This window comes from Haliotis rufescens, unplaced genomic scaffold, assembly GCF_023055435.1.
Source record: "Haliotis rufescens isolate VD_foot unplaced genomic scaffold, xgHalRufe1.0.p SCAF_1, whole genome shotgun sequence".
NCBI classification, from domain to species: domain Eukaryota; kingdom Metazoa; phylum Mollusca; class Gastropoda; order Lepetellida; family Haliotidae; genus Haliotis; species Haliotis rufescens.
The window spans coordinates 13,676,448-13,699,855 of record NW_025963779.1 but is presented as its reverse complement, the minus strand read 5'-3'; the positions used below and the strand labels follow the sequence as shown (position 1 = coordinate 13,699,855).

The 23,408-nt window shown below is 43.0% G+C and overlaps 1 protein-coding gene across 1 annotated transcript in view; it reads left to right on the top strand.

Annotated features, from left to right (window-relative positions):
* The first annotated feature begins 44 nt into the window (after nt 1-44).
* The window catches only part of LOC124148407 (ATP-dependent RNA helicase DDX54-like), a 43,593-nt gene continuing 20,229 nt past the window's right edge, over nt 45-23,408 (top strand). Inside the window, exons 1-12 of the mRNA XM_046519489.2 lie at nt 45-277; nt 2,683-2,794; nt 5,441-5,511; nt 7,597-7,782; nt 8,438-8,487; nt 9,198-9,239; nt 9,968-10,063; nt 18,235-18,418; nt 19,676-19,807; nt 21,619-21,829; nt 22,567-22,701; nt 23,067-23,158. Coding sequence (XP_046375445.2) covers nt 98-277; nt 2,683-2,794; nt 5,441-5,511; nt 7,597-7,782; nt 8,438-8,487; nt 9,198-9,239; nt 9,968-10,063; nt 18,235-18,418; nt 19,676-19,807; nt 21,619-21,829; nt 22,567-22,701; nt 23,067-23,158 — 1,491 coding nt within the window. The 5' untranslated portion in view covers nt 45-97. The remainder of the gene's footprint in view (nt 278-2,682; nt 2,795-5,440; nt 5,512-7,596; nt 7,783-8,437; nt 8,488-9,197; nt 9,240-9,967; nt 10,064-18,234; nt 18,419-19,675; nt 19,808-21,618; nt 21,830-22,566; nt 22,702-23,066; nt 23,159-23,408) is intronic.

Genomic DNA, 23,408 nt, shown 5'->3' with positions numbered 1-23,408 from the left:
AAGTACAAATATTTCTTATTCGTTTCATACGAAGGGAGACAACTTGTTGTTAAGTAAAAATAGCACGCACGTGTTCATGCCTTGAAGTGTTGTTAAAATGGCAAGACCTAAACAGGGTCGAAACAAGAAGAAATATAAGCCAAAGAATAGAAAACAACATAATCAGAAAGGAAAGGTGGAAGTTAAAGCGTCGAAATCTCCTGATGAGGAAGTTGACAGTGATCAGGAATCCGATGATTTAGAAGTGGTCACCACCAACAGAAATGTCAAACATAAGGTAGTTTACGGAATATATATATATCTATTATCTGCATTTTTCTAACTTGTTTATTCGTGTCTTGCTAAGTGTTGCTGTTTGTGTTCTTCAGGCTAAGGAATTCACTTTGGCTATACCGTAGGGAATTAATCCAGTTATTAATTCACTTGTAGTTTATAGATCTAGTTGTGTAAAATCAGACTGTCTAGCTGGTGTCGAAGTTTCTTTTAAATTGCTTTTCATTATTATATTGTCGGAAACCAAGGAAAGATATGAAGGGGAGTGAACAGCAAATATCTCTTCTGAAACCTTTTTGTGATATGTGATAAACTTGATAAGAAGAATGTGATAGACATGATGGAAAATGTGTTGGTATATAAAGATATTAATATTCGCAGTCAACTGGATTTGTGAATAATAAGAAAAAGGATTATGATCAAATTTAGTATGTATATATAGAGGATATTGTATGAGTGTTTATGTCATACTATGTTTATGATACGTGTGTCTACGATACAATAGGCACGAGTGTCGTAAACAAAGTGTGACATGAAGTTGAACACGAATATGATGTTCTATTAATCCGAAGAAGATATCTACATACAGAGACGAAGTTTAGTGTTTACCTATAAGGACAGTAAGTCACAACCATGACAACAGCAGCGGAACCACGATTTGTCGTCAATAATCTTCAGCTATGGAGTCGTTTCTAGTGAGACTTCATTACGACCTCACGTCACAATAAGATTCAATTGACATATCAAGCCATCGAGATGACGGAAACAATTATACACTGTTGTCTCATGACCTGATATGACCCTAGGGCACATATGATATTTATGAACCCCGATATGTTTGACCTCGTAGGTAATAAATGGTTATATGTCACACCTTCAGCATGCATGGCATGTTGAGACAAGTGAAAGGGAGTTTGAAAGGTGGTTAAATTACCCCTACCTACATTCAAAATTGGTTAGAAATGAATCCACTGGTTGGAAGATGTCCCTTGACCCAACATTGGTGGTATGAATACTGATTATGCATAATCCAAAACAGGAAGTTATGTAAACCACATAATCCACATGTATCACACCACAAAAAATAGTGATCCCGCAATAATTTAGAGTTGTCTGCCTTTGAGTCGTTAATGACAGATACATGTACAAGGTACCAGTTTACCGAACTCAGTAAAGAAAATCAGCATAGATCAATCCTAATTGAAGTGTCATTAAGTTGAATAAAGAACAAGAAACATTTTGCGTATGACATATTTGATATGTTGGTAAGCATTCGCCATTATAATCTATTATAAATTAACTATCGTAATAATATAGCATACCATGCTATTGCTAAAACAGCACCTCAGCAAAAGAGCACCAATAATAAAAATTGACCCACAGCCAAATGGTTACTATAGCAAGGCAAGAACGGTGCCTTATTTTTATTTTTAAATTTTTTACCCCTTGTTTAAAAACAAGAAATAAATTAAATTAAACTTACAGGTCAACATGCAAACACAAGTAACTGGAAAATGTTAATTACCTACAACATGTTTTCATTGGAAATTAGAAATAAACTCACCGACACTGATTGGGATGCGCAAGTAAACTCATTGTGAAAACAACAAATACTTTGAAGTTTTAAGTACCTTTATTCAATTAAACTCATAGTCAGTGACAAAAAGAGAATCAATAGAAGACCATGTTATTAGTGGTATGTGGAAATATCGTGACAAAAAGAGAATCAATAGAAGACCATGTTATTAGTGGTATGTGGAAATATCGTGACAAAAAGAGAATCAATAGAAGACCATGTTATTAGTGGTATGTGGAAATATCGTGACACAAAGAGAATCAATAGAAGACCATGTTATTAGTGGTATGTGGAAATATCGTGACACAAAAAGAATCAATAGAAGACCATGTTATTAGTTCTATGTGGAAATATCGTGACAAAAAGAGAATCAATAGAAGACCATGTTATTAGTGGTATGTGGAAATATCGTGACAAAAAGAGAATCAATAGAAGACCATGTTATTAGTGGTATGTGGAAATATCGTGACAAAAAGAGAATCAATAGAAGACCATGTTATTAGTGGTATGTGGAAATATCGTGACAAAAAGAGAATCAATAGAAGACCATGTTATTAGTGGTGTGTTGAAATATCGTGACTAAAAGAGAATCAATAGAAGACCTTGGTATTAGTGGTATGTGGAAATATTGTGACAAAAAGAGAATCAATAGAAGACCATGTTATTAGTGGTATGGGAAATATCGTGACAAAAAGAGAATCAACATGATCAATCATTTTACTAAATTGGTGATGTTTTGCTAAGGTGCCATTTCCACCTGCACCCGTTGAATATTACACATGCAGACTAGTGATGGTGATGGGAAGACTGACATGTATGGTTGAATATTGTAGAATAGCGATGAGGAGTCTGATATGGACTCAGATGAGGAGATGGCACAGACACGGAAACTCGTAACGCAACAAAACAGGAAGAAGAAAAAGTCTGGTGGCTTCCAAGTTATGGGTAAATACTGATTCATCATTTTAGTCCGAGCTCTAGTCAGCCAGAGACTGATGAAAATCTAGAGAGACTGATTGTTTTCTTCCAAAATCGATCTATTTTACATGATCCATTCATCCAATACGAGCTGTGAATTAGTTGGGTAAAACTGATGGTGTCTACCCTGTAATAGCTACCATCACCGACCAATCAATCAGTGAATTTTCAAAGTCAATTTTGCTTGCCTCATTGAGTCATTGCCTAGATTATTGTAGATAAGTGTGAGCAGTGAGGTGGTTAGGGAAGTGCACTTCATCACAACACCATGTATATCTCCATAGTAGGGCCTGATGTGATACACAATATGATACATAGAATAAGCTTGCCAATTGTCATGTCAAGTAGACATACTATCTTCAAGGGAATGGCTAGAGGCCCATGCAAACAGGTTTTTTACTCTTAGGTTCGAGTTATAAGAACAATAGTGCCTTGAGAACTCACATATAAACAGTCAGAATGTAGTACTTTGCAATTCTTTTTCCTACCATTTCACATAGCCTTTGCACTTCCTGTACTTTTATCGTTTTTTAACAAGATTAAATAGTCTCATGATACAATACTTGTATCAGCATGATCAAGGCGCATTTTTTCATGATACATGTTACTTTTAGTGTAGAACTGTAGAATGTTGTTTTGCAGAGCCAAAATCAAAAGTTACTATTCATTTGGGGTGGTCGGGTAGCCTAGTGGTTAAAGCGCTTACTCGTCACGCCGAAGACCCGGGTTCAATTCCCAACATGGGTATAATGTGTGAAGCCCATGATATTGCTGGAATATTGTTAAAAGCGGCGTAAAACCATACTCACGCACTCACTACTATTCATGCTACTTTTAATTTGGAAACAAATTTCTTCCTGAAAGCTATATTGTAGTGTACCCCATTCCACAAAGCAATCTTAGCTCTAAGATGATTGTATCTCCCATATTTTAACATAGACTTACAACAATTGTAGTGCTATGGTGATCATAACTGTCATACTTTAACTTTGACTTACAACAATCATAGCGCTAAGGTGATCACAACAGCCATACTTTAACAAAGACTTACAAAAATCATAGGGCTATGGTGTATGTAACTGCCATACTTTAACATAGACTTACGACAACTGTAGCGCTAAGATTGCTTTGTGGATTGAGACCCTGGTAGAATGGGTCTGCTCCAGGCATTATTGAGCGTCTTGCTGCTGCAGATGCTTCCAAGCTGACAACTACTCCTCACATGTCACTGGGGACACGGGTGGCCCAGTCGTCTAAGGCGCCGTGATTCACTGTGCAGAGTTGCGTCCGTTGGGCATGCCAGATACCTATGATAGTGGGTTCGAACCCCGGTTCGCCCTTTTATGTTTCTAAGTTTGTCAGCACCATACCCATGCTCATGGGTTTTACCGAAGTGCTAAACGCCCGAGACCTGCATAACTTTGAGCTTTCCTCCCACATTAAGGTGACACTCCGTGATGTAACTGGAATACTGTTAAAAGCGGCGTTAAACCCAACTCACTCACTCACGTGTCACTACACTGCTAGTAGAATGAAAGGATTCCACACACAAACATGTTAACATGGTTAGCTTTAGATTGTGTAAGGTGTTTAAAAAATCATAACCAGTAGTTATGGTTAATTTAATGTTTTCGCATGTTTGATTTTCCACAAAAGACAAGGTATGATAAGGGTCCTTTTACCCAAAGGATTTTCATTGTAAAAGATATGAGCAGAACTTGTTTTTGAAAAGCAAGCCTTTGATCCAACCTCATTTTCATAGGAGTCGTAGGTAAACTTATAGTAACACAATCCTTTTGATCATAGGCTTGACCACAGTTTGATATTCTGTTGATGTTACTTTTTACACATTTTAGCAACATGAGCAATATGTATTTAATCATGTCATTTGTCCAAAACTTTCAAGTGTCAGAAGGCAAAATATTGCTAAATGTCAATCATACGAACAGGTGTCCAATAATTTACATAACAATATATCAGTGGGCCTAAAAAGGCCCTTGTCCAAATAATTAGGATGAAAATCAAAATGCTACTTGACAACATAGTGACAAATGATCAGAGCTACAGATAGGCTGCGTATCTGCATAAATTACGCATCAGAAATGCAGAAATACGCAGTAAAATAAAATCAAAGCGTATCAAATACGCAACGAACATTACAGATACTCTACAAAAATAAAACTTGTGCGTATCATCAAAATATGGTGAAGCAACCCTGCATTTTCGATTAGCGAAACAGCAACTTATTTTGAAATTATAAACGGGTATTCCTTCAACCTTGCCAAACTCCACGATGACAGTAACATCATGATCATTTGCCATCACACTTTCTTGTGGAAGTATCGTGGTATTATTGAGTCCTATAAAGCTCTCTAACCCACATGAAACTAGTTTGTTGTTAAATATTTAACTTAAATTCCCACATGTGTAAAAACTAGTGGGTAACAGAAATTTGAATACCCAGATAGAATTACTGATACCCAATGATTTTAAATGCATGCGTAAAATACCCACAACACCAAAAGCTTATCTGGAGCTCTGAATGATCCGTGTAAATACTGCTACTTTATGAAGGAGTGACTTGACATCCCTGCTTTGTGATGTTTGTTTCAGGGCTGTCCTACCCTGTGTACAAGGGCATCACAAGGAAGGGCTACAAGATCCCCACACCCATACAGAGGAAGGTACGTGTAGTGGCACTTGAGGGCAGAGTGTGGATTATTGCTAATGAGTGACACAGTATCTGATGCACTTGTCATACTTGTGGATGTCAAGTATGTTTATAAGCACTGGTAGCCATGTGTTCCGTGATGCTGCATTGGAAGATTGGGATATTTGCTTTTATCTATAACCTTCCTCCTACTGCAGATCTTGTGTAAGTGTGAAAAGGTTTCTTTCAAAAGAATTTACCTGCATCAATCTATTTATGAGGCCAGGAGACTCTTCGAAATAATTTGGGTGTCCCAAGGCATGAATATAATGCTCCCATGCTGGCCAGGTTCCAAGATCTTTGCTGATGTCATATCATTGCACAGGTGCCGAAGCCTGTTGTAGAGGGGCAGTTTATTGTTAAGATGTAAGATTAAACATTTTGAAGAAAATAAACCATTGATACTCCGAAATTTGAGTGTATTTTTCTTTGCAGGATGGAAATGTCAGTTACATGTAACATATGCCACTTTGATTTGTTTGTAATGATTCAACTGCAGCTCCAGGACTCAAAATGTAAATTATTTGTATCCATTCTCAGTTAGTATGTGTAAAACCATGTTTCCAAGTACCGGTATGTGGAATAAATTTCTGTATGGCTAAAGTAATCTTATTTGAGGGCCATTCATAACCTACCGTATATGACCGCGTATAAGCTGAATTTTGAGGATCAGAAAAAAGATTCTGTAGAAAGGGGTCGGCTTATCCACGGGATACACTTTCATGATAGTATTTTTCAGATCGTGATCTGTCAGAAACATCGCCTGAATGACGGTCCGATAGATTACAACTTCCCGAAAGTTTGGAAGTTGCCACGACTAGAATCATTATTGTTATAAATTATCAATAAAGTTATTATTATACACCAATGTTGTCATTATTAAAAAAATGTTATGCATGTTACTACTTCCGATAATAAGTTTTCAATTGAATGTTCAAAGTTTATCGTTCTTCATAAACTCCACAATCTTTACATGTGTATGTAATTCACAGCTATAATATATAATCCCCAGATGCAATCGCCAATAGCTATTACATACGTTTTGCAAAGTGCATAAATTGATAGTGAACAAGTGTCTACTTTTATTGAAAGAGGCATATATAAAACTGTATCGGCGAGTTATTCCGTTCGCCATTTGCAAAAACATGTGATCAGCTGTTTCCTGTGACGTCACAAACGGTGACCACCGTGATTGCTTCCTGTTGTTTAAAAAGCAACAAGGTACACAAGGAAATGAGCACTGATTATAACGGGCCGATTGGTATTGTCATGTTGTTTACACAAACATTTTCAAGTTGTGGGTGCTTAGCGATCGTGTTGGGAGTAGGGGCTTAATTCCTTTGTTTTCGAGAGATTAGTTTCATAAACTGGAGAAGCCTGTGAGTAAGTGATGGTCATTTAATGTGTTCATAGTATGATAGTTTATTTAATTCAATTGGATTAACATACAATAGTGGTGTAAAGGGGGTTATAAAAGTTGGTATATTTTTACTGACTGACATTCTCATTATGGGTTTGAAACGAAAACGCCATGCTTACGATGCTGAATTAAAACTGCGAGTCTTCGCTCTAGCTGATATATTTTCTCACGGGTTCATAATTCTATATACACCGATTCACAAAATGGCGCTTCGTTGTTGATGGCAACATATAACGATCATTATGAGATTAAAAAAAGACAAGAGAAACAGCTTCCCACATTATGAAAGTGGATGACTGGTTTGTTAAATCTTTTTTAGAAATAATAATGACTTTTTCAATATAATTACAATGTTTTTCATCTTATATTTTTGAATATCTGCGAGTACCGGCACATGTCTTGCAGTCCGACTTTGCAGTGTTTTTTGCCTTTCAATTCCTGGTTCGGCTTATCTGCGGGTCATATCATTTTCTTTCGTATTTCAATGGTCAAGTTAACACCTCGGCTTATCTGCGGGGTCGGCTTATCCGCGGTCATATACGGTAATGGTTTGGCATGATGTAACAATTATCAGTAAAACTAGGAGAATTGAGTAAGTAGTGTATTTGTGTATAACTATAAGGATATATCTCTCAACAGACAGTGCCACTCATCATGGATGGTAAGGACGTGGTTGCCATGGCCAGGACAGGAAGTGGTAAGACTGCAGCGTTCCTGATTCCAATGTTTGAGAAGCTGAAAGCCCATTCCTCTAAGGGAGCCAGGGCCATGATAATGTCCCCAACCAGGGAACTGGCGCTACAGACGCTCAAGTTCACAAAGGAGGTGAGACTGTGCTGTGTTTAACCATGCTGTGCCTTCTGTCATTCACACACAATCATGCACATTGGAACAAATCATCAGAAGCACTGTATACATTGGTTGCAATTGTGAATGATGTAGGATCACCAGTTCTGATTTTGATGCTTGTTTCAGTGGCAGGCAAAACTTGGACAAAGGGCATCATTACTGATTTCTATTTTGACCAAAATCTAATTATGATTATTTAGGTTCTATTTTCTGAGATTCAGAAGTGGGAACAGGGTGACGTTGTACAAAGCGATCTTAGCGCTAAGGTGATCGTAACTCCCATACCTTAACATAGACTTACGACAGTCGTAGCGCTAAGGTTGTTTTGTACAACGGCACCCAGGTGGCCCAGTTGTCTAAGGTGATGTGTTTCGCTGTGCAGAGTTGTGTCCCTTGGGCACGCCAGAAACCTATGATTGTGGGTTCGAATCCCGGTTTCTAGGTTTGTCAGCACCATACCCGTGCACATGGGTTTCACCTAAGTGGTAAACGTCTGAGACCACTTCGGGCTTCCCTCCCACATTAATCTGACATGCCTTGATATAACTGGAATACTGTTAAAAGCGGCATTAAAGCCAACTCACTCACTTGGATTCACTTAAGTATTCTGTACCTATCACTTTTGTTCCAGCTGGGAAAGTTCACTGGTCTGAAGGCTGCAGTTATCCTCGGTGGAGACAGGTTAGAAATAGATGCTTTTGTTTTGTTTGTTTTGTGGTCTAGTGAATAGAGCATCTGCCCGGAGAGCGGAAGGTTGTGGGTTCAATCCCCGGACGTGTCATACCAAAAGACATTAAATGATGGTACTTGTTGTTACCCTGCATGGTGCTCGGCATTAAGGGGCCAAAACAAGGACTGGTCGGCTCGGAGTCAGTATCCTGTGTCTGAGTGGGGTATTCATGTTAAACTCCGGCATGGTATCACAGTGGGCTAGCACTATAAACTTGGCATTGGTCCGGACTAGTACAAGCAGCCACACGTACATGCACGTCGCAATATAAGTGCAATAATCTTGGACGCGACGTTAAACCCCATTTCACCTCACCTCCTTACTGGAAAAAGGTTATCAGTACAAGGACTGAGTCTGGTAACATAAGTGGCATGTTTCTGACTACATCTTATCTGATCAAAGTCCATACGTTAGACTACAATTTACCGAAATATGATTATGCTGAAACACTTGTCCAGGGTGCCGTTGTACAAAGCAATCTTAGCGTAGCACTAAGGTAATCGTAACACCCATACCTTAACATAGGCTTATTACAGTTGTAGGTTGTTTTGTACAATGACAACCTGGATAGTAGATTTATGAAGTTTGGGCACTGAATGAGTTGGTACCAATAGCATGTGTTAGTTGACATGAGGTGTGCACTATGTCATTGCTTTTACAGAATGGAGAACCAATTTGCTGCCTTACATGAAAATCCAGATATGTAAGTAGCCACAGACATTTGCCCTGATGATCTCATTGTCTTCCATCATAGTTACTTGCTTCCTAGATGTTTTGTATGTTAGAAATAGATACTGTATATAATTTCATTATTCATAACCTTTTTTGTATATGCATGCAGGAATGCTTCTTAGCACTAGTCCTTTTGTATAATGTTCAGGGTATCCTAAGGGTAGGGGAGGTGGGGTAGTCCAGTGTTTAAAGCATTTCTCGTCACGCCAAAGACCTGGGTTTTATTCCCCATATTGGTACAACGTGTGAAGCCCATTTCTGGTGTTCCCGGCCGTGATATTGTTGAAATATAGCTAAAGGTGTTGTAAAACCACAGACACACGCACTCACTCACTCACTCGCTCGCTCACTCACTCACTCACTCACTCACTCACTCACTCACTCACTCACTCACTCACTCACTCACTCACTCACACACAAACTCACTCACTCACTCACTCACACTCAAACTCACTCACTCACACACACACAAACTCACTCACTCTCTCTCTCACACACACACACTCTCACTCACTCACTCACTCACTCACAAGGGCTAGTATAATTTCAGGCTATTTATGGGGTGTCGCTATATGCTGTCACTATTCCAGCAAGTAAATTCAGTTGCATCCCTGTGCTCCTTTACTTTACCTATTAGTTAATCAGCATCTATCAGTTCCGATTACATCATGGAACCTGTGTGGAACTTGATTGTTTCAGCATCATAGCAACGCCCGGACGTTTCCTCCATGTCGTCGTGGAGATGGACATGAAGCTCAAGTCTGTGGAGTATATTGTGTTTGACGAGGCTGACAGGTAGGTTTCTGGGCCCGGTTACCTTAGGAGGAAACATTCTATGTAACTGTATGAGAATTCCCAGGAAGAAAAGATTGTCCATCTCGACTATGCTTGGATAAACCAACGTAAATTGTGCAGCCACGATTGCTATGGAGTGTTAATACTGGTAGTATATTGATGTTTAATGAAGGGCTACATTCTTTGTTTGTGGGACTGTTAGGCTTAAAAAAATAATAGTCTTTGTTCTCAGGCACTGCCCACATCATCATAAAGTTCATTGCACATTTCGTTTTTGTTTCCATTTTCAATTTTTTTGTGCATAGTGTTATTAGGATTTATATAGTTTTTGAAAATGGCAATAAAAACAAAACATATGGCAGACTTTATGATGATGCAGGGGGTGTCTGAGAACCAAGACTATCATTTCTTTTGGCTTAAAAGACATTTCACATTGGTGAAAATAGCAAATTTCTTGAAATGAGGAGTTGGTGGTTTGATTGCAGGAGATGAAGTTGCAGTGTTTGAAGTTACGAGGTATATTATCTGAGATTTGATACCTCTTGGTTTTCTATATGTCACCATGGTCACCATAGCTCATGCCAAGATCATATCGATGGTACTTGGTTATTGTAACATGTGATTGACTCTTCAAGTCCAAGTCCTCTAAGCCGCTGCAGCAATTCGTTGTGCAGAGCTGTGTCCCTTGGGAATGCCAGAAACCTATGGTCATGGGTTTCAATCCCGGTTCCCCGCGATAATGTTTCCAGATTTATCAGCACCATACCCATGCTTGTGGGTTTCACTAAAGTGGTAAATGTCTAACTTCAGGCTTTCCTCCCACATCAAGCTGACTTGCTTTGATATAACTGGAAATCTGTTCAAAGCGGTGTTAAACCCAATTCACTCACTCAAAACGAGATCAAGATTTTGACCATCATTTGTGTGACCATCCTGCAGTAAACTGCCTATTGGCAACAGGAAATGGATAGCAGAGTAATCTGCCCACTCTCCTATCCAGAGTTCCATGCGGCCAGCAGCCAGCTAGCATAGTACCTCTGCCACAGGCCAGCGCCATGTGACGATTCGTCACATCTTTCACAGTCCATTCAAGATATTGCATATGCTTTTCATCTGTTTCATGTTTGACAAGTCTACACATTTTCATAAACAAATGTCAAAGAATGGTTAACTTTCATTGAGAAAGTATGCAAATACGTAAAAATCTACTTGTTTTTGCGTAGTTATCCTATGTTTACATTGGTTGTACGGCTCCACGTGCTGTCATAGAAGCCCAACAGAGAGCTAGCGACACGGTCACTTTGATGCATAAATATATATTGTCATGCAACTCACTGTCACAGTTGTAGTAGCATATCTATATAGTTATGCAAAACAATATGTAAAGCGCCTCCAAATACTTGCATTAGTTCGTTCTATACTGATTTCTGAAAAAGCGCATTTGTTTACAAACAAGAGAAAAGTCCGGTCACGTGATATGCAAATTAGCCTGTGGCAGTGGTGTTATGCTGAGTCACCACTGCGCCGGAGTGTGTAATCTGCCATGTAACCTGAACTGTCTCATGTTTTGTTAAGTAGGGATGACACTGGTACTGGAGTGGCGATTAATGCCTTGTGATTTAAGTGTTTACTAGTCACACAAAAGATCCAGGTTTGATTCCCCATATGTGTCAAACCCATTTCTGGTGTCCCCTGCTATGCTGTTGCTGGAGTATTGCTAAAAGCAGTGTAAAACCATACTGACTCACTCAAGTATGATTTAAGTATAGACTATCTATCACTAGCCACACAAAAGATCCAGGTTTGACTCTCCACATGTGTCAAACCCATTTCTGGTGTCCCCTGCTATGCTGTTGCTGTAGAATTGCTAAAAGCAGTGTAAAACCATACTGACTCACTCAAGTATGATTTAAGTATAGACTAGCGTTCGCAAGTCAGGCAAAAGATCCAGGTTTCATTCCCCGCATGTGTCAAGCCCATTTCTGGTGTCCCCTGTCATGCTGTTGCTAGAGTATTGCAAAAAGCAGTGTAAAACCATACTGACTCTCTCAGTATGATTTAAGTAAAGACATTAGCAAACTAGTAGTCATATGCCCTTCCTAATGCTATTCTCTGAGTACAGTGTCCACATGTCCACAAGCCATGCTGACATTTTGTTGTGTGATGCAGGCTGTTTGAGATGGGCCGACATTTTGTTGTGTGGTTGCAGGCTGTTTGAGATGGGCTGACATTTTGTTGTGTGTTGCAGGCTGTTTGAGATGGGCTGACATCTTGTTGTGTGATGCAGGCTGTTTGAGATGGGCTGACATTTTGTTGTGTCCTTGCAGGCTGTTTGAGGTGGGCCGACATTTTGTTGCGTGCTTGCAGGCTGTTTGAGGTGGGCTGACATTTTGTTGCGTGCTTGCAGGCTGTTTGAGATGGGCTGACATTTTGTTGTGTGATGCAGGCTGTTTGAGATGGGCTGACATCTTGTTGTGTGCTTGCAGGCTGTTTGAGATGGGCTGACATTTTGTTGTGTGCTTGCAGGCTGTTTGAGATGGGCTGACATTTTGTTGTGTGCTTGCAGGCTGTTTGAGATGGGCTGACATCTTGTTGTGTGCTTGCAGGCTGTTTGAGATGGGCCGACATCTTGTTGCGTGCTTGCAGGCTGTTTGAGATGGGCCGACATCTTGTTGTGTGCTTGCAGGCTGTTTGAGATGGGCTGACATCTTGTTGCGTGCTTGCAGGCTGTTTGAGATGGGCTGACTCTTGTTGTGTGCTTGCAGGCTGTTTGAGATGGGCCGACATCTTGTTGCGTGCTTGCAGGCTGTTTGAGATGGGCTGACATCTTGTTGTGTGCTTGCAGGCTGTTTGAGATGGGCTGACATCTTGTTGCGTGCTTGCAGGCTGTTTGAGATGGGCTGACATTTTGTTGTGTGCTTGCAGGCTGTTTGAGATGGGCTGACATCTTGTTGTGTGTTGCAGGCTGTTTGAGATGGGCTGACATTTTGTTGTGTAGTTGCAGGCTGTTTGAGATGGGCTGGCTGTTTGAGATGGGCTGACATTTTGTTGCGTGGTTGCAGGCTGTTTGAGATGGGCTGACATTTTGTTGTGTGATGCAGGCTGTTTGAGATGGGCTGACATTTTGTTGTGTGGTTGCAGGCTGTTTGAGATGGGCTGACATCTTGTTGTGTGATGCAGGCTGTTTGAGATGGGCTGACATTTTGTTGTGTGATGCAGGCTGTTTGAGATGGGCTGACATTTTGTTGTGTGATGCAGGCTGTTTGAGGTGGGCCGACATTTTGTTGTGTGATGCAGGCTGTTTGAGATGGGCCGACATTTTGTTGTGTGTTGCAGGCTGTTTGAGATGGGCTGACATCTTGTTGTGTGGTTGCAGGCTGTTTGAGATGGGCTGACATTTTGTTGTGTGCTTGCAGGCTGTTTGAGATGGGCCGACATTTTGTTGTGTGGTTGCAGGCTGTTTGAGATGGGCTGACATTTTGTTGTGTGATGCAGGCTGTTTGAGATGGGCTGACATCTTGTTGTGTGCTTGCAGGCTGTTTGAGATGGGCCGACATCTTGTTGCGTGCTTGCAGGCAGTTTGAGATGGGCTGACATCTTGTTGTGTGCTTGCAGGCTGTTTGAGATGGGCCGACATCTTGTTGTGTGGTTGCAGGCTGTTTGAGATGGGCCGACATTTTGTTGTGTGTTGCAGGCTGTTTGAGATGGGCTGACATCTTGTTGTGTGTTGCAGGCTGTTTGAGGTGGGCCGACATCTTCTTGGGTGTTGCAGGCTGTTTGAGATGGGCCGACATTTTGTTGTGTGGTTGCAGGCTGTTTGAGATGGGCTGACATCTTGTTGTGTGTTGCAGGCTGTTTGAGGTGGGCCGACATTTTGTTGTGTGTTGCAGGCTGTTTGAGATGGGCTGACATCTTGTTGTGTGTTGCAGGCTGTTTGAGGTGGGCCGACATTTTGTTGTGTGGTTGCAGGCTGTTTGAGATGGGCTGACATCTTGTTGTGTGTTGCAGGCTGTTTGAGGTGGGCCGACATTTTGTTGTGTGTTGCAGGCTGTTTGAGATGGGCTGACATTTTGTTGTGTGCTTGCAGGCTGTTTGAGATGGGCTGACATCTTCTTGGGTGTTGCAGGCTGTTTGAGATGGGCCGACATTTTGTTGTGTGGTTGCAGGCTGTTTGAGATGGGCTGACATCTTGTTGTGTGTTGCAGGCTGTTTGAGGTGGGCCGACATTTTGTTGTGTGTTGCAGGCTGTTTGAGATGGGCCGACATTTTGTTGTGTGATGCAGGCTGTTTGAGATGGGCCGACATTTTGTTGTGTGATGCAGGCTGTTTGAGATGGGCCGACATTTTGTTGTGTGCTTGCAGGCTGTTTGAGGTGGGCCGACATTTTGTTGTGTGATGCAGGCTGTTTGAGATGGGCTGACATTTTGTTGTGTGCTTGCAGGCTGTTTGAGATGGGCTGACATTTTGTTGTGTGCTTGCAGGCTGTTTGAGATGGGCTGACATTTTGTTGTGTGATGCAGGCTGTTTGAGATGGGCTGACATTTTGTTGCGTGGTTGCAGGCTGTTTGAGATGGGCCGACATTTTGATGTGTGCTTGCAGGCTGTTTGAGGTGGGCTGACATTTTGTTGTGTGATGCAGGCTGTTTGAGATGGGCTGACATTTTGTTGTGTGCTTGCAGGCTGTTTGAGGTGGGCTGACATTTTGTTGTGTGCTTGCAGGCTGTTTGAGATGGGCTGACATTTTGTTGTGTGCTTGCAGGCTGTTTGAGATGGGCTGACATTTTGTTGTGTGATGCAGGCTGTTTGAGATGGGCTGACATTTTGTTGTGTGCTTGCAGGCTGTTTGAGGTGGGCTGACATTTTGTTGTGTGATGCAGGCTGTTTGAGATGGGCTGACATTTTGTTGTGTGTTGCAGGCTGTTTGAGGTGGGCTGACATTTTGTTGTGTGATGCAGGCTGTTTGAGATGGGCTGACATTTTGTTGTGTGATGCAGGCTGTTTGAGATGGGCTGACATTTTGTTGTGTGTTGCAGGCTGTTTGAGGTGGGCTGACATTTTGTTGTGTGATGCAGGCTGTTTGAGATGGGCCGACATTTTGTTGTGTGCTTGCAGGCTGTTTGAGGTGGGCTGACATTTTGTTGTGTGATGCAGGCTGTTTGAGATGGGCCGACATTTTGTTGTGTGATGCAGGCTGTTTGAGATGGGCTGACATTTTGTTGTGTGCTTGCAGGCTGTTTGAGATGGGCTGACATCTTGTTGTGTGCTTGCAGGCTGTTTGAGATGGGCTGACATCTTGTTGTGTGCTTGCAGGCTGTTTGAGATGGGCCGACATTTTGTTGTGTGCTTGCAGGCTGTTTGAGATGGGCTGACATCTTGTTGTGTGCTTGCAGGCTGTTTGAGGTGGGCCGACATTTTGTTGTGTGCTTGCAGGCTGTTTGAGATGGGCCGACATTTTGTTGTGTGTTGCAGGCTGTTTGAGATGGGCCGACATTTTGTTGTGTGCTTGCAGGCTGTTTGAGATTGGCCGACATTTTGTTGTGTGTTGCAGGCTGTTTGAGATGGGCCGACATTTTGTTGTGTGCTTGCAGGCTGTTTGAGATGGGCCGACATTTTGTTGTGTGTTGCAGGCTGTTTGAGGTGGGCCGACATTTTGTTGTGTGCTTGCAGGCTGTTTGAGGTGGGCCGACATTTTGTTGTGTGGTTGCAGGCTGTTTGAGATGGGCCGACATTTTGTTGTGTGATGCAGGCTGTTTGAGATGGGCTGACATTTTGTTGTGTGATGCAGGCTGTTTGAGATGGGCCGACATTTTGTTGTGTGATGCAGGCTGTTTGAGATGGGCCGACATTTTGTTGTGTGTTGCAGGCTGTTTGAGATGGGCCGACATTTTGTTGTGTGATGCAGGCTGTTTGAGATGGGCTGACATTTTGTTGTGTGTTGCAGGCTGTTTGAGATGGGCTGACATTTTGTTGTGTGTTGCAGGCTGTTTGAGATGGGCCGACATTTTGTTACGTGCTTGCAGGCTGTTTGAGATGGGCCGACATTTTGTTGTGTGTTGCAGGCTGTTTGAGGTGGGCTGACATTTTGTTGTGTGATGCAGGCTGTTTGAGATGGGCTGACATTTTGTTGTGTGATGCAGGCTGTTTGAGATGGGCCGACATTTTGTTGTGTGATGCAGGCTGTTTGAGATGGGCTGACATTTTGTTGTGTGATGCAGGCTGTTTGAGATGGGCTGACATTTTGTTGTGTGATGCAGGCTGTTTGAGATGGGCCGACATTTTGTTGTGTGATGCAGGCTGTTTGAGATGGGCCGACATTTTGTTGTGTGATGCAGGCTGTTTGAGATGGGCCGACATTTTGTTGTGTGATGCAGGCTGTTTGAGATGGGCTGACATTTTGTTGTGTGATGCAGGCTGTTTGAGATGGGCCGACATTTTGTTGTGTGATGCAGGCTGTTTGAGATGGGCCGACATTTTGTTGTGTGCTTGCAGGCTGTTTGAGGTGGGCCGACATTTTGTTACGTGCTTGCAGGCTGTTTGAGATGGGCCGACATTTTGTTGTGTATTGCAGGCTGTTTGAGATGGGCCGACATTTTGTTGTGTGATGCAGGCTGTTTGAGGTGGGCCGACATTTTGTTGTGTGATGCAGGCTGTTTGAGGTGGGCCGACATTTTGTTGTGTGATGCAGGCTGTTTGAGATGGGCCGACATTTTGTTGTGTGATGCAGGCTGTTTGAGATGGGCCGACATTTTGTTGTGTGTTGCAGGCTGTTTGAGGTGGGCCGACATTTTGTTGTGTGATGCAGGCTGTTTGAGGTGGGCCGACATTTTGTTGTGGTTGCAGGTTGTTTGAGGTGGGCTGACATTTTGTTGTGTGTTGCAGGCTGTTTGAGGTGGGCTGACATTTTGTTGTGTGTTGCAGGCTGTTTGAGATGGGCGACATTTTGTTGTGTGTTGCAGGCTGTTTGAGATGGGCTGACATTTTGTTGTGTGTTGCAGGCTGTTTGAGGTGGGCTGACATTTTGTTGTGTGTTGCAGGCTGTTTGAGGTGGGCTGACATTTTGTTGTGTGTTGCAGGCTGTTTGAGATGGGCCGACATTTTGTTGTGTGTTGCAGGTTGTTTGAGGTGGGCCGACATTTTGTTGTGGTTGCAGGTTGTTTGAGGTGGGCCGACATTTTGTTGTGTGTTGCAGGCTGTTTGAGATGGGCCGACATTTTGTTGTGTGTTGAAGGCTGTTTGAGATGGGCCGACATTTTGTTGTGTGTTGCAGGCTGTTTGAGATGGGCCGACATTTTGTTGTGTGTTGCAGGCTGTTTGAGATGGGCCGACATTTTGTTGTGTGTTGAAGGCTGTTTGAGATGGGCCGACATTTTGTTGTGTGATGCAGGCTGTTTGAGATGGGCTGACATTTTGTTGTGCTTGCAGGTTGTTTGAGGTGGGCCGACATCTTGTTGTGTGTTGCAGGCTGTTTGAGATGGGCCGACATTTTGTTGTGTGTTGCAGGCTGTTTGAGATGGGCCGACATTTTGTTGTGTGTTGCAGGCTGTTTGAGATGGGCCGACATTTTGTTGTGGTTGCAGGCTGTTTGAGATGGGCCGACATCTTGTTGTGTGCTTGCAGGCTGTTTGAGATGGGCTGACATTTTGTTGCGTAGTTGCAGGCTGTTTGAGATGGGCTGACATCTTGTTGTGTGCTTGCAGGCTGTTTGAGATGGGCTGACATTTTGTTGTGTGTTGCAGGCTATTTGAGATGGGCTGACATTTTGTTGCGTAGTTGCAGGCTGTTTGAGATGGGCTGACATCTTGTTGTGTGCTTGCAGGCTGTTTGAGATGGGCTGACATTTTGTTGTGTGTTGCAGGCTGTTTGAGATGGGCTGACATCTTGTTGTGTGCTTGCAGGCTGTTTGAGATGGGCTGACATTTTGTTGTGTGTTGCAGGCTGTTTGAGATGGGCCGACATTTTGTTGTGTGGTTGCAGGCTGTTTGAGATGGGCCGACATTTTGTTGTGTGCTTGCAGGCTGTTTGAGATGGGCTGACATTTTGTTGTGTGTTGCAGGCTGTTTGAGATGGGCTGACATTTTGTTGTGTGATGCAGGCTGTTTGAGATGGGCTGACATCTTGTTGTGTGTTGCAGGCTGTTTGAGATGGGCTGACATCTTGTTGTGTGCTTGCAGGCTGTTTGAGATGGGCTTCCAGGAGCAGCTCCATGAGATCATCAACCGACTGCCCGAGTCACGCCAAACTCTGCTGTTCTCAGCCACGCTGCCAAAACTCCTGGTGGAGTTTGCTAAAGCAGGGCTGACTGACCCCACTCTCATCAGACTCGATGTTGACAGCAAGCTCAGTGAAAACCTCAAGGTAAGGTGCATGATCCGTGTTGTGCGAATCCATCTTTTCCTCCACTGTTGGATAATGGTCCATGTGCTTCACTGGCATTGGAATCCCATTGCTCACTGGTTCCCAGTGACTGATGCTAAGATCTTTTGGTAACAATGTGTGACCTGGGCCCACTTGCACAAAGCGATCTTAGCGCTAAGATGAACGTAACTCCCATACTTTAACATAGGCTTACAATAGTCGTAGCACTAAGATCGCTTTGTGCAAGTGGGCCCTGGTGATTGTGTGTCATACCCTGATGGCCTGGATGTACTTAGGACATATGTGGTGTACTGGGGATGTATGTGTATTTTTAGTCAAATAATGAGGCCATGCATAACTTGAGCTTGACTATGTGCCTGACGTCTGTGTAAAAAATATTTCACCCACCACCCCACCCCCCAATTTGTCTGCCACATTTGGAATCACAGATAAATTCCCATTAAAACATGTCACTGTCTGTCCCTGTTGTCTGAGTGGAGTGTTGTCAAATCTCATAAATCTGCATTTTTGCTCCGATATGATAACTCTCTACATGGAGATCTGAGGATACCTTCAGGGAAGGTCGGGGCAGGGGAACTTTCTAGTCAGCTAATCAACATCAAGGCTCCTAAATTCTTCGTTACAAATGAGAGAAGCATTCAGACCAGCATGTCTGATTTCTGCATCTCGAAAATGAGTGAGTGAGTGAGTGAGTATGGTTTTACACCGCTTTTAGCATGATTCCAGCAATATCAGTGCGAGGGACACCAGAAATGGGCTTCATACATTGTACCTATGTAGGGAATCGAACCCAGGTCTTAAGTGTGACGAACGAACGCTTTAACGACTAGGTTACCCCAACGCCCTGACTCAAAGATGAAGTGAGCTGGCTTGTTCAGGATGTATTAGGTGTCCTCAGATATTCACTTAGAGGGGTATCATTTCACAGAGACCCGTGAAGATTCCGGGGTAGAATAGGTCTTCAGCAACCCATGTTTGTCGTAAGAGGCAACGGGATCGGGTTGTCAGGCTTTCTGACTTGCTTGAAGCATGTCATTGATCCAAATTGCGTGGATCGATGTTCATGATATCAATCACTGAATTGTCTGGTCCAGACTTGATTATTTACAGACCGCTCTCATATAGCTGGAATAATGCTGAGTGTGGCGTTAAACAACACAACAACAAAAAACACACACAGTAGAAGGTCTGATTTTAATGACAATGATAGTTTGTTGTGTGTCTGCCTGCCTCCAGCTCTCCTTCTTGGCCTGTCGAGCTGTAGACAAGCTGCCTCTCCTCATCTACCTGCTGCAGTCTGTTGTCAAGGCCAAGCAGCAGACGGTCGTGTTTGCCGCCACCAAACATCATGTGGAATATCTAAACATGGTAAGCACAGGCTACCAAAAGGTTAAGCAGGAGGTAACCAAACATGCAACAGAGTTTAAGCTTTGTTGGTTAGAGAGGCGGCCCAAAGGTCCCTCCGCATATTAAAATGTTCCCGATGAGAGATGTGATTCAGTATCATCACTGGAATCTACTGTCATAACCGGACTATACCAGAATATATGTCCCGGTTTTGAGGTTCTTTGTATCATATTCAAGTCATTGTTTCCCTGACTGTGAAGTTTCTGGATAGAACAGCACAAAATCCTGCTTACTGATGCACTCCTGGTACCTTGTTTGTATGTAGATATATTTACATAACTCTTATTTTATGTCTTCTCTGTTCAAAGGACATTGTTTTGTACTCTAGGTCTTGTGGTTAATGAATAGATGTTTCAAAAAGAGATGATTAAATGACAAGACTGTTTTGTAGGTATGAAAATTGTTTTAAATATAAGCAACATTATTGACTCTTTTGGTGCAGTTCTGTGTTTCCTCCTCAAGGTCCTTGTGGCAGAATAGGTCCCCAGTACAACATGTCTTACTCGGGGGATTCCAAGGCCGAATAGATGCCTCGTACCCCATGCTTGTCTCACCTGAGCATTCTGGGACAGAATAGGTCCCCAGTAACACATGCTTGTCTCACCTGGGTTTTATTTGGCAGAATAGGTCCCCAGTACCCCATGCTTGTCTCACTTGGGCATTCTGGGTCAAGAAAGGTCCCAAGTACCCCATGCTTGTCTCACATGGGTATTCTCGGGCAGAATAGATCCCCAGTACCCCATGCTTGTCTCACCTGGGTATTCCGGGGCAGAATAGGTCCCCAGTACCCCATGCTTATCTCACCTGGGTATTCTGGGGCAGAATAGATCCCCAGTACCCCATGCTTGTCTCACCTGGGTATTCTGGGGCAGAACTGGTCCCCAGTACCCCATGCTTGTCTCACCTGGGTATTCCGGGGCAGAATAGGTCCCCAGTACCCCATGCTTGTCTCACCTGGGTATTCTGGGGCAGAATAGATCCCCAGTACCCCATGCTTGTCTCACCTGGGTATTCTGGGGCAGAACAGGTCCCCAGTACCCCATGCTTGTCTCACCTGGGTATTCTCGGGCAGAATAGATCCCCAGTACCCCATGCTTGTCTCACCTGGGTATTCCGGGGCAGAATAGATCCCCAGTACCCCATGCTTGTCTCACCTGGGTATTCTGGGGCAGAAGAGATCCCCAGTACCCCATGCTTGTCTCACCTGGGTATTCTGGGGCAGAACAGGTCCCCAGTACCCCATGCTTGTCTCACCTGGGTATTCTGGGGCAGAACAGGCCCCCTGTACCCCATGCTTGTCTCACCTGGGTATTCTGGGGCAGAATAGATCCCCAGTACCCCATGCTTGTCTCACCTGGGTATTCCGGGGCAGAATAGGTCCCCAGTACCCCATGCTTGTCTCACCTGGGTATTCCGGGGAAGAATAGGTCCCCAGTACCCCCTGCTTGTCTCACCTGGGTATTCCGGGGAAGAACAGGTCCCCAGTACCCCATGCTTGTCTCACTAGAATACTAGTGTATTCTGGGACGGGATAGGTCTTCTGGGGCAGTTTGAGTCATGCTTGAATAAAATCAAGATTGGATGGTAACAATGTGTTAACTGACTGTATGTCATCTTCCCATGACCAGGATTGAATGTTACTCAAGCTATTAACCACTGGTTTTCCTGTATCAGAGTTTATTTTTTTAAGGTTTGCTTTGATATCTCTAAACATGTGGAGTATTTTGCTTATTGCGCATACATGAACATTAACTCACTCGTCCCTCCGGCAGGTCCTGTCCAAGGCCGGGATCCCCTCCTGCTACATCTACAGCTCCCTGGACCAGACGTACCGCAAGATCAGCGTGGCCAAGTTCCAGCACAGGAAGGTCAATGTGATGATAGTAACGGATCTGGCAGCCAGGGGCATTGACATCCCAATGCTGGACAATGTCATCAATTTCAACTTCCCAGCCAAGTCCAAGCTTTTTGTACATAGAGTTGGTAGGTTGGGTCTTTGTCATCTGCAGTTTCCATCGCAACCCATTAAATGAATTTTAGATATCCTTCCTCACATATTGTTCTCATATTGTTCCATTTCACCAAGTGAAGTAATGCTACGGCTGCTGTAAGTCTATGTTAGACTGTGGGAGTTACTACAGTAGCATCGCAACAATCCCTTTGTGAAACAGGACCCAGGTCCTAAGGATACGTAGCCTGGTGAAAGGTGTGTTGACAGTTCACACTCAAAGCAATATGTGAGGCATTTGACGGGAACAAAATTCAAACTATCGGCAAAGATTGTACACATCACTAATATGTCTAATACACCTCACCTTTTTGTTGGAATATTGGCGTCATGTTTCACCGATATGTCAATGAATCACAAGTTTACACCTGACAATATGACACACCACAAACTTGCTCATGTAACAAATGATGTTTTCATACAGTGTCAGTTTAAGAAGGGTAATATGTGCAAATTTTGCAATAACTTAGCCGGGTAACTTCTAAAGCAAGCTTAACCTTGCTGCTTTTTATGAAAATATAAAGCTAAATCGGATTGGATAATACAGTTATCATCCTAAAGTTATCAGTTGACAGCCACAACCTCTTATTAACTGGGCTCCAATTAACATGGAGAGTTTCACACAGAACCAACCGATACATAGTGTCAAGTATCACAATATGTGAGGTAGGAGCGACGTGAGCGTGTACTTCCAAGTGTTTGGTTGTTTCAGGTCGTGTTGCTAGAGCGGGACGTAGTGGCACGGCCTATAGCCTGATAGCCCCCGAGGAGGTGCCCTACCTGTATGACCTTCATGTGTTTCTGGGGAGGGCTGTCAGGACTGTGCCCACAGGCAAGAAAATCACAGGTACGACGCTTTACATCCAGGTGTAGTCTGGGATCGGACCAACTCCATAGTTGGAATGATTGAGTTAACAGCTGACGTGTTTAAGTCTGGACATTTATATCTTATTATCTTTCTGTGTCAGAATGTGCTGAGGACATTGTACAGATGGAATTGACTTTTACTGATGACAGCCATCTTGCAGTTGGTGACAGAAAGCTATCACTGTGAATGAAAATAAGCTTGGGAGCAAGTCGGTGGAACATCTCGGAGTTATTTCATTGTAATTTATAGTTGCATTTGTTATAGAAGATCTTTCCTGTTCTGTTCTATAACCTGGCGATGTTTGTTGTTAAGAAGTTACAAACCGTGCCTGGTTGTGTGTTCAGATGATGGCTGGTGGTTCGGTGAGGCTCCGCAGCGCGTGATAGACGGTGAGGCCGAGATGGTGAGGCAGCTACATGACGAGTCTGTGGACCTGGTGAGTTGTGCAGAACACGCTGTGTAGGAATACTAAAACCTTGCATCACTGTTCACTGTCCTTCCTGACTATTGCAAGTACCAATAAATGAAATCTTTTGACACTTTTTGCAGTGTTTTGAGAGAATTTATTTATTTATATACATTTGTTATCATACTTGTGTTAGAGACTATTTTTGTGTGTTGCTAATACGTTACTATATTGTGTCACTTTTTCCTGTTACTATTACATGTCACTAAAATAAGATACT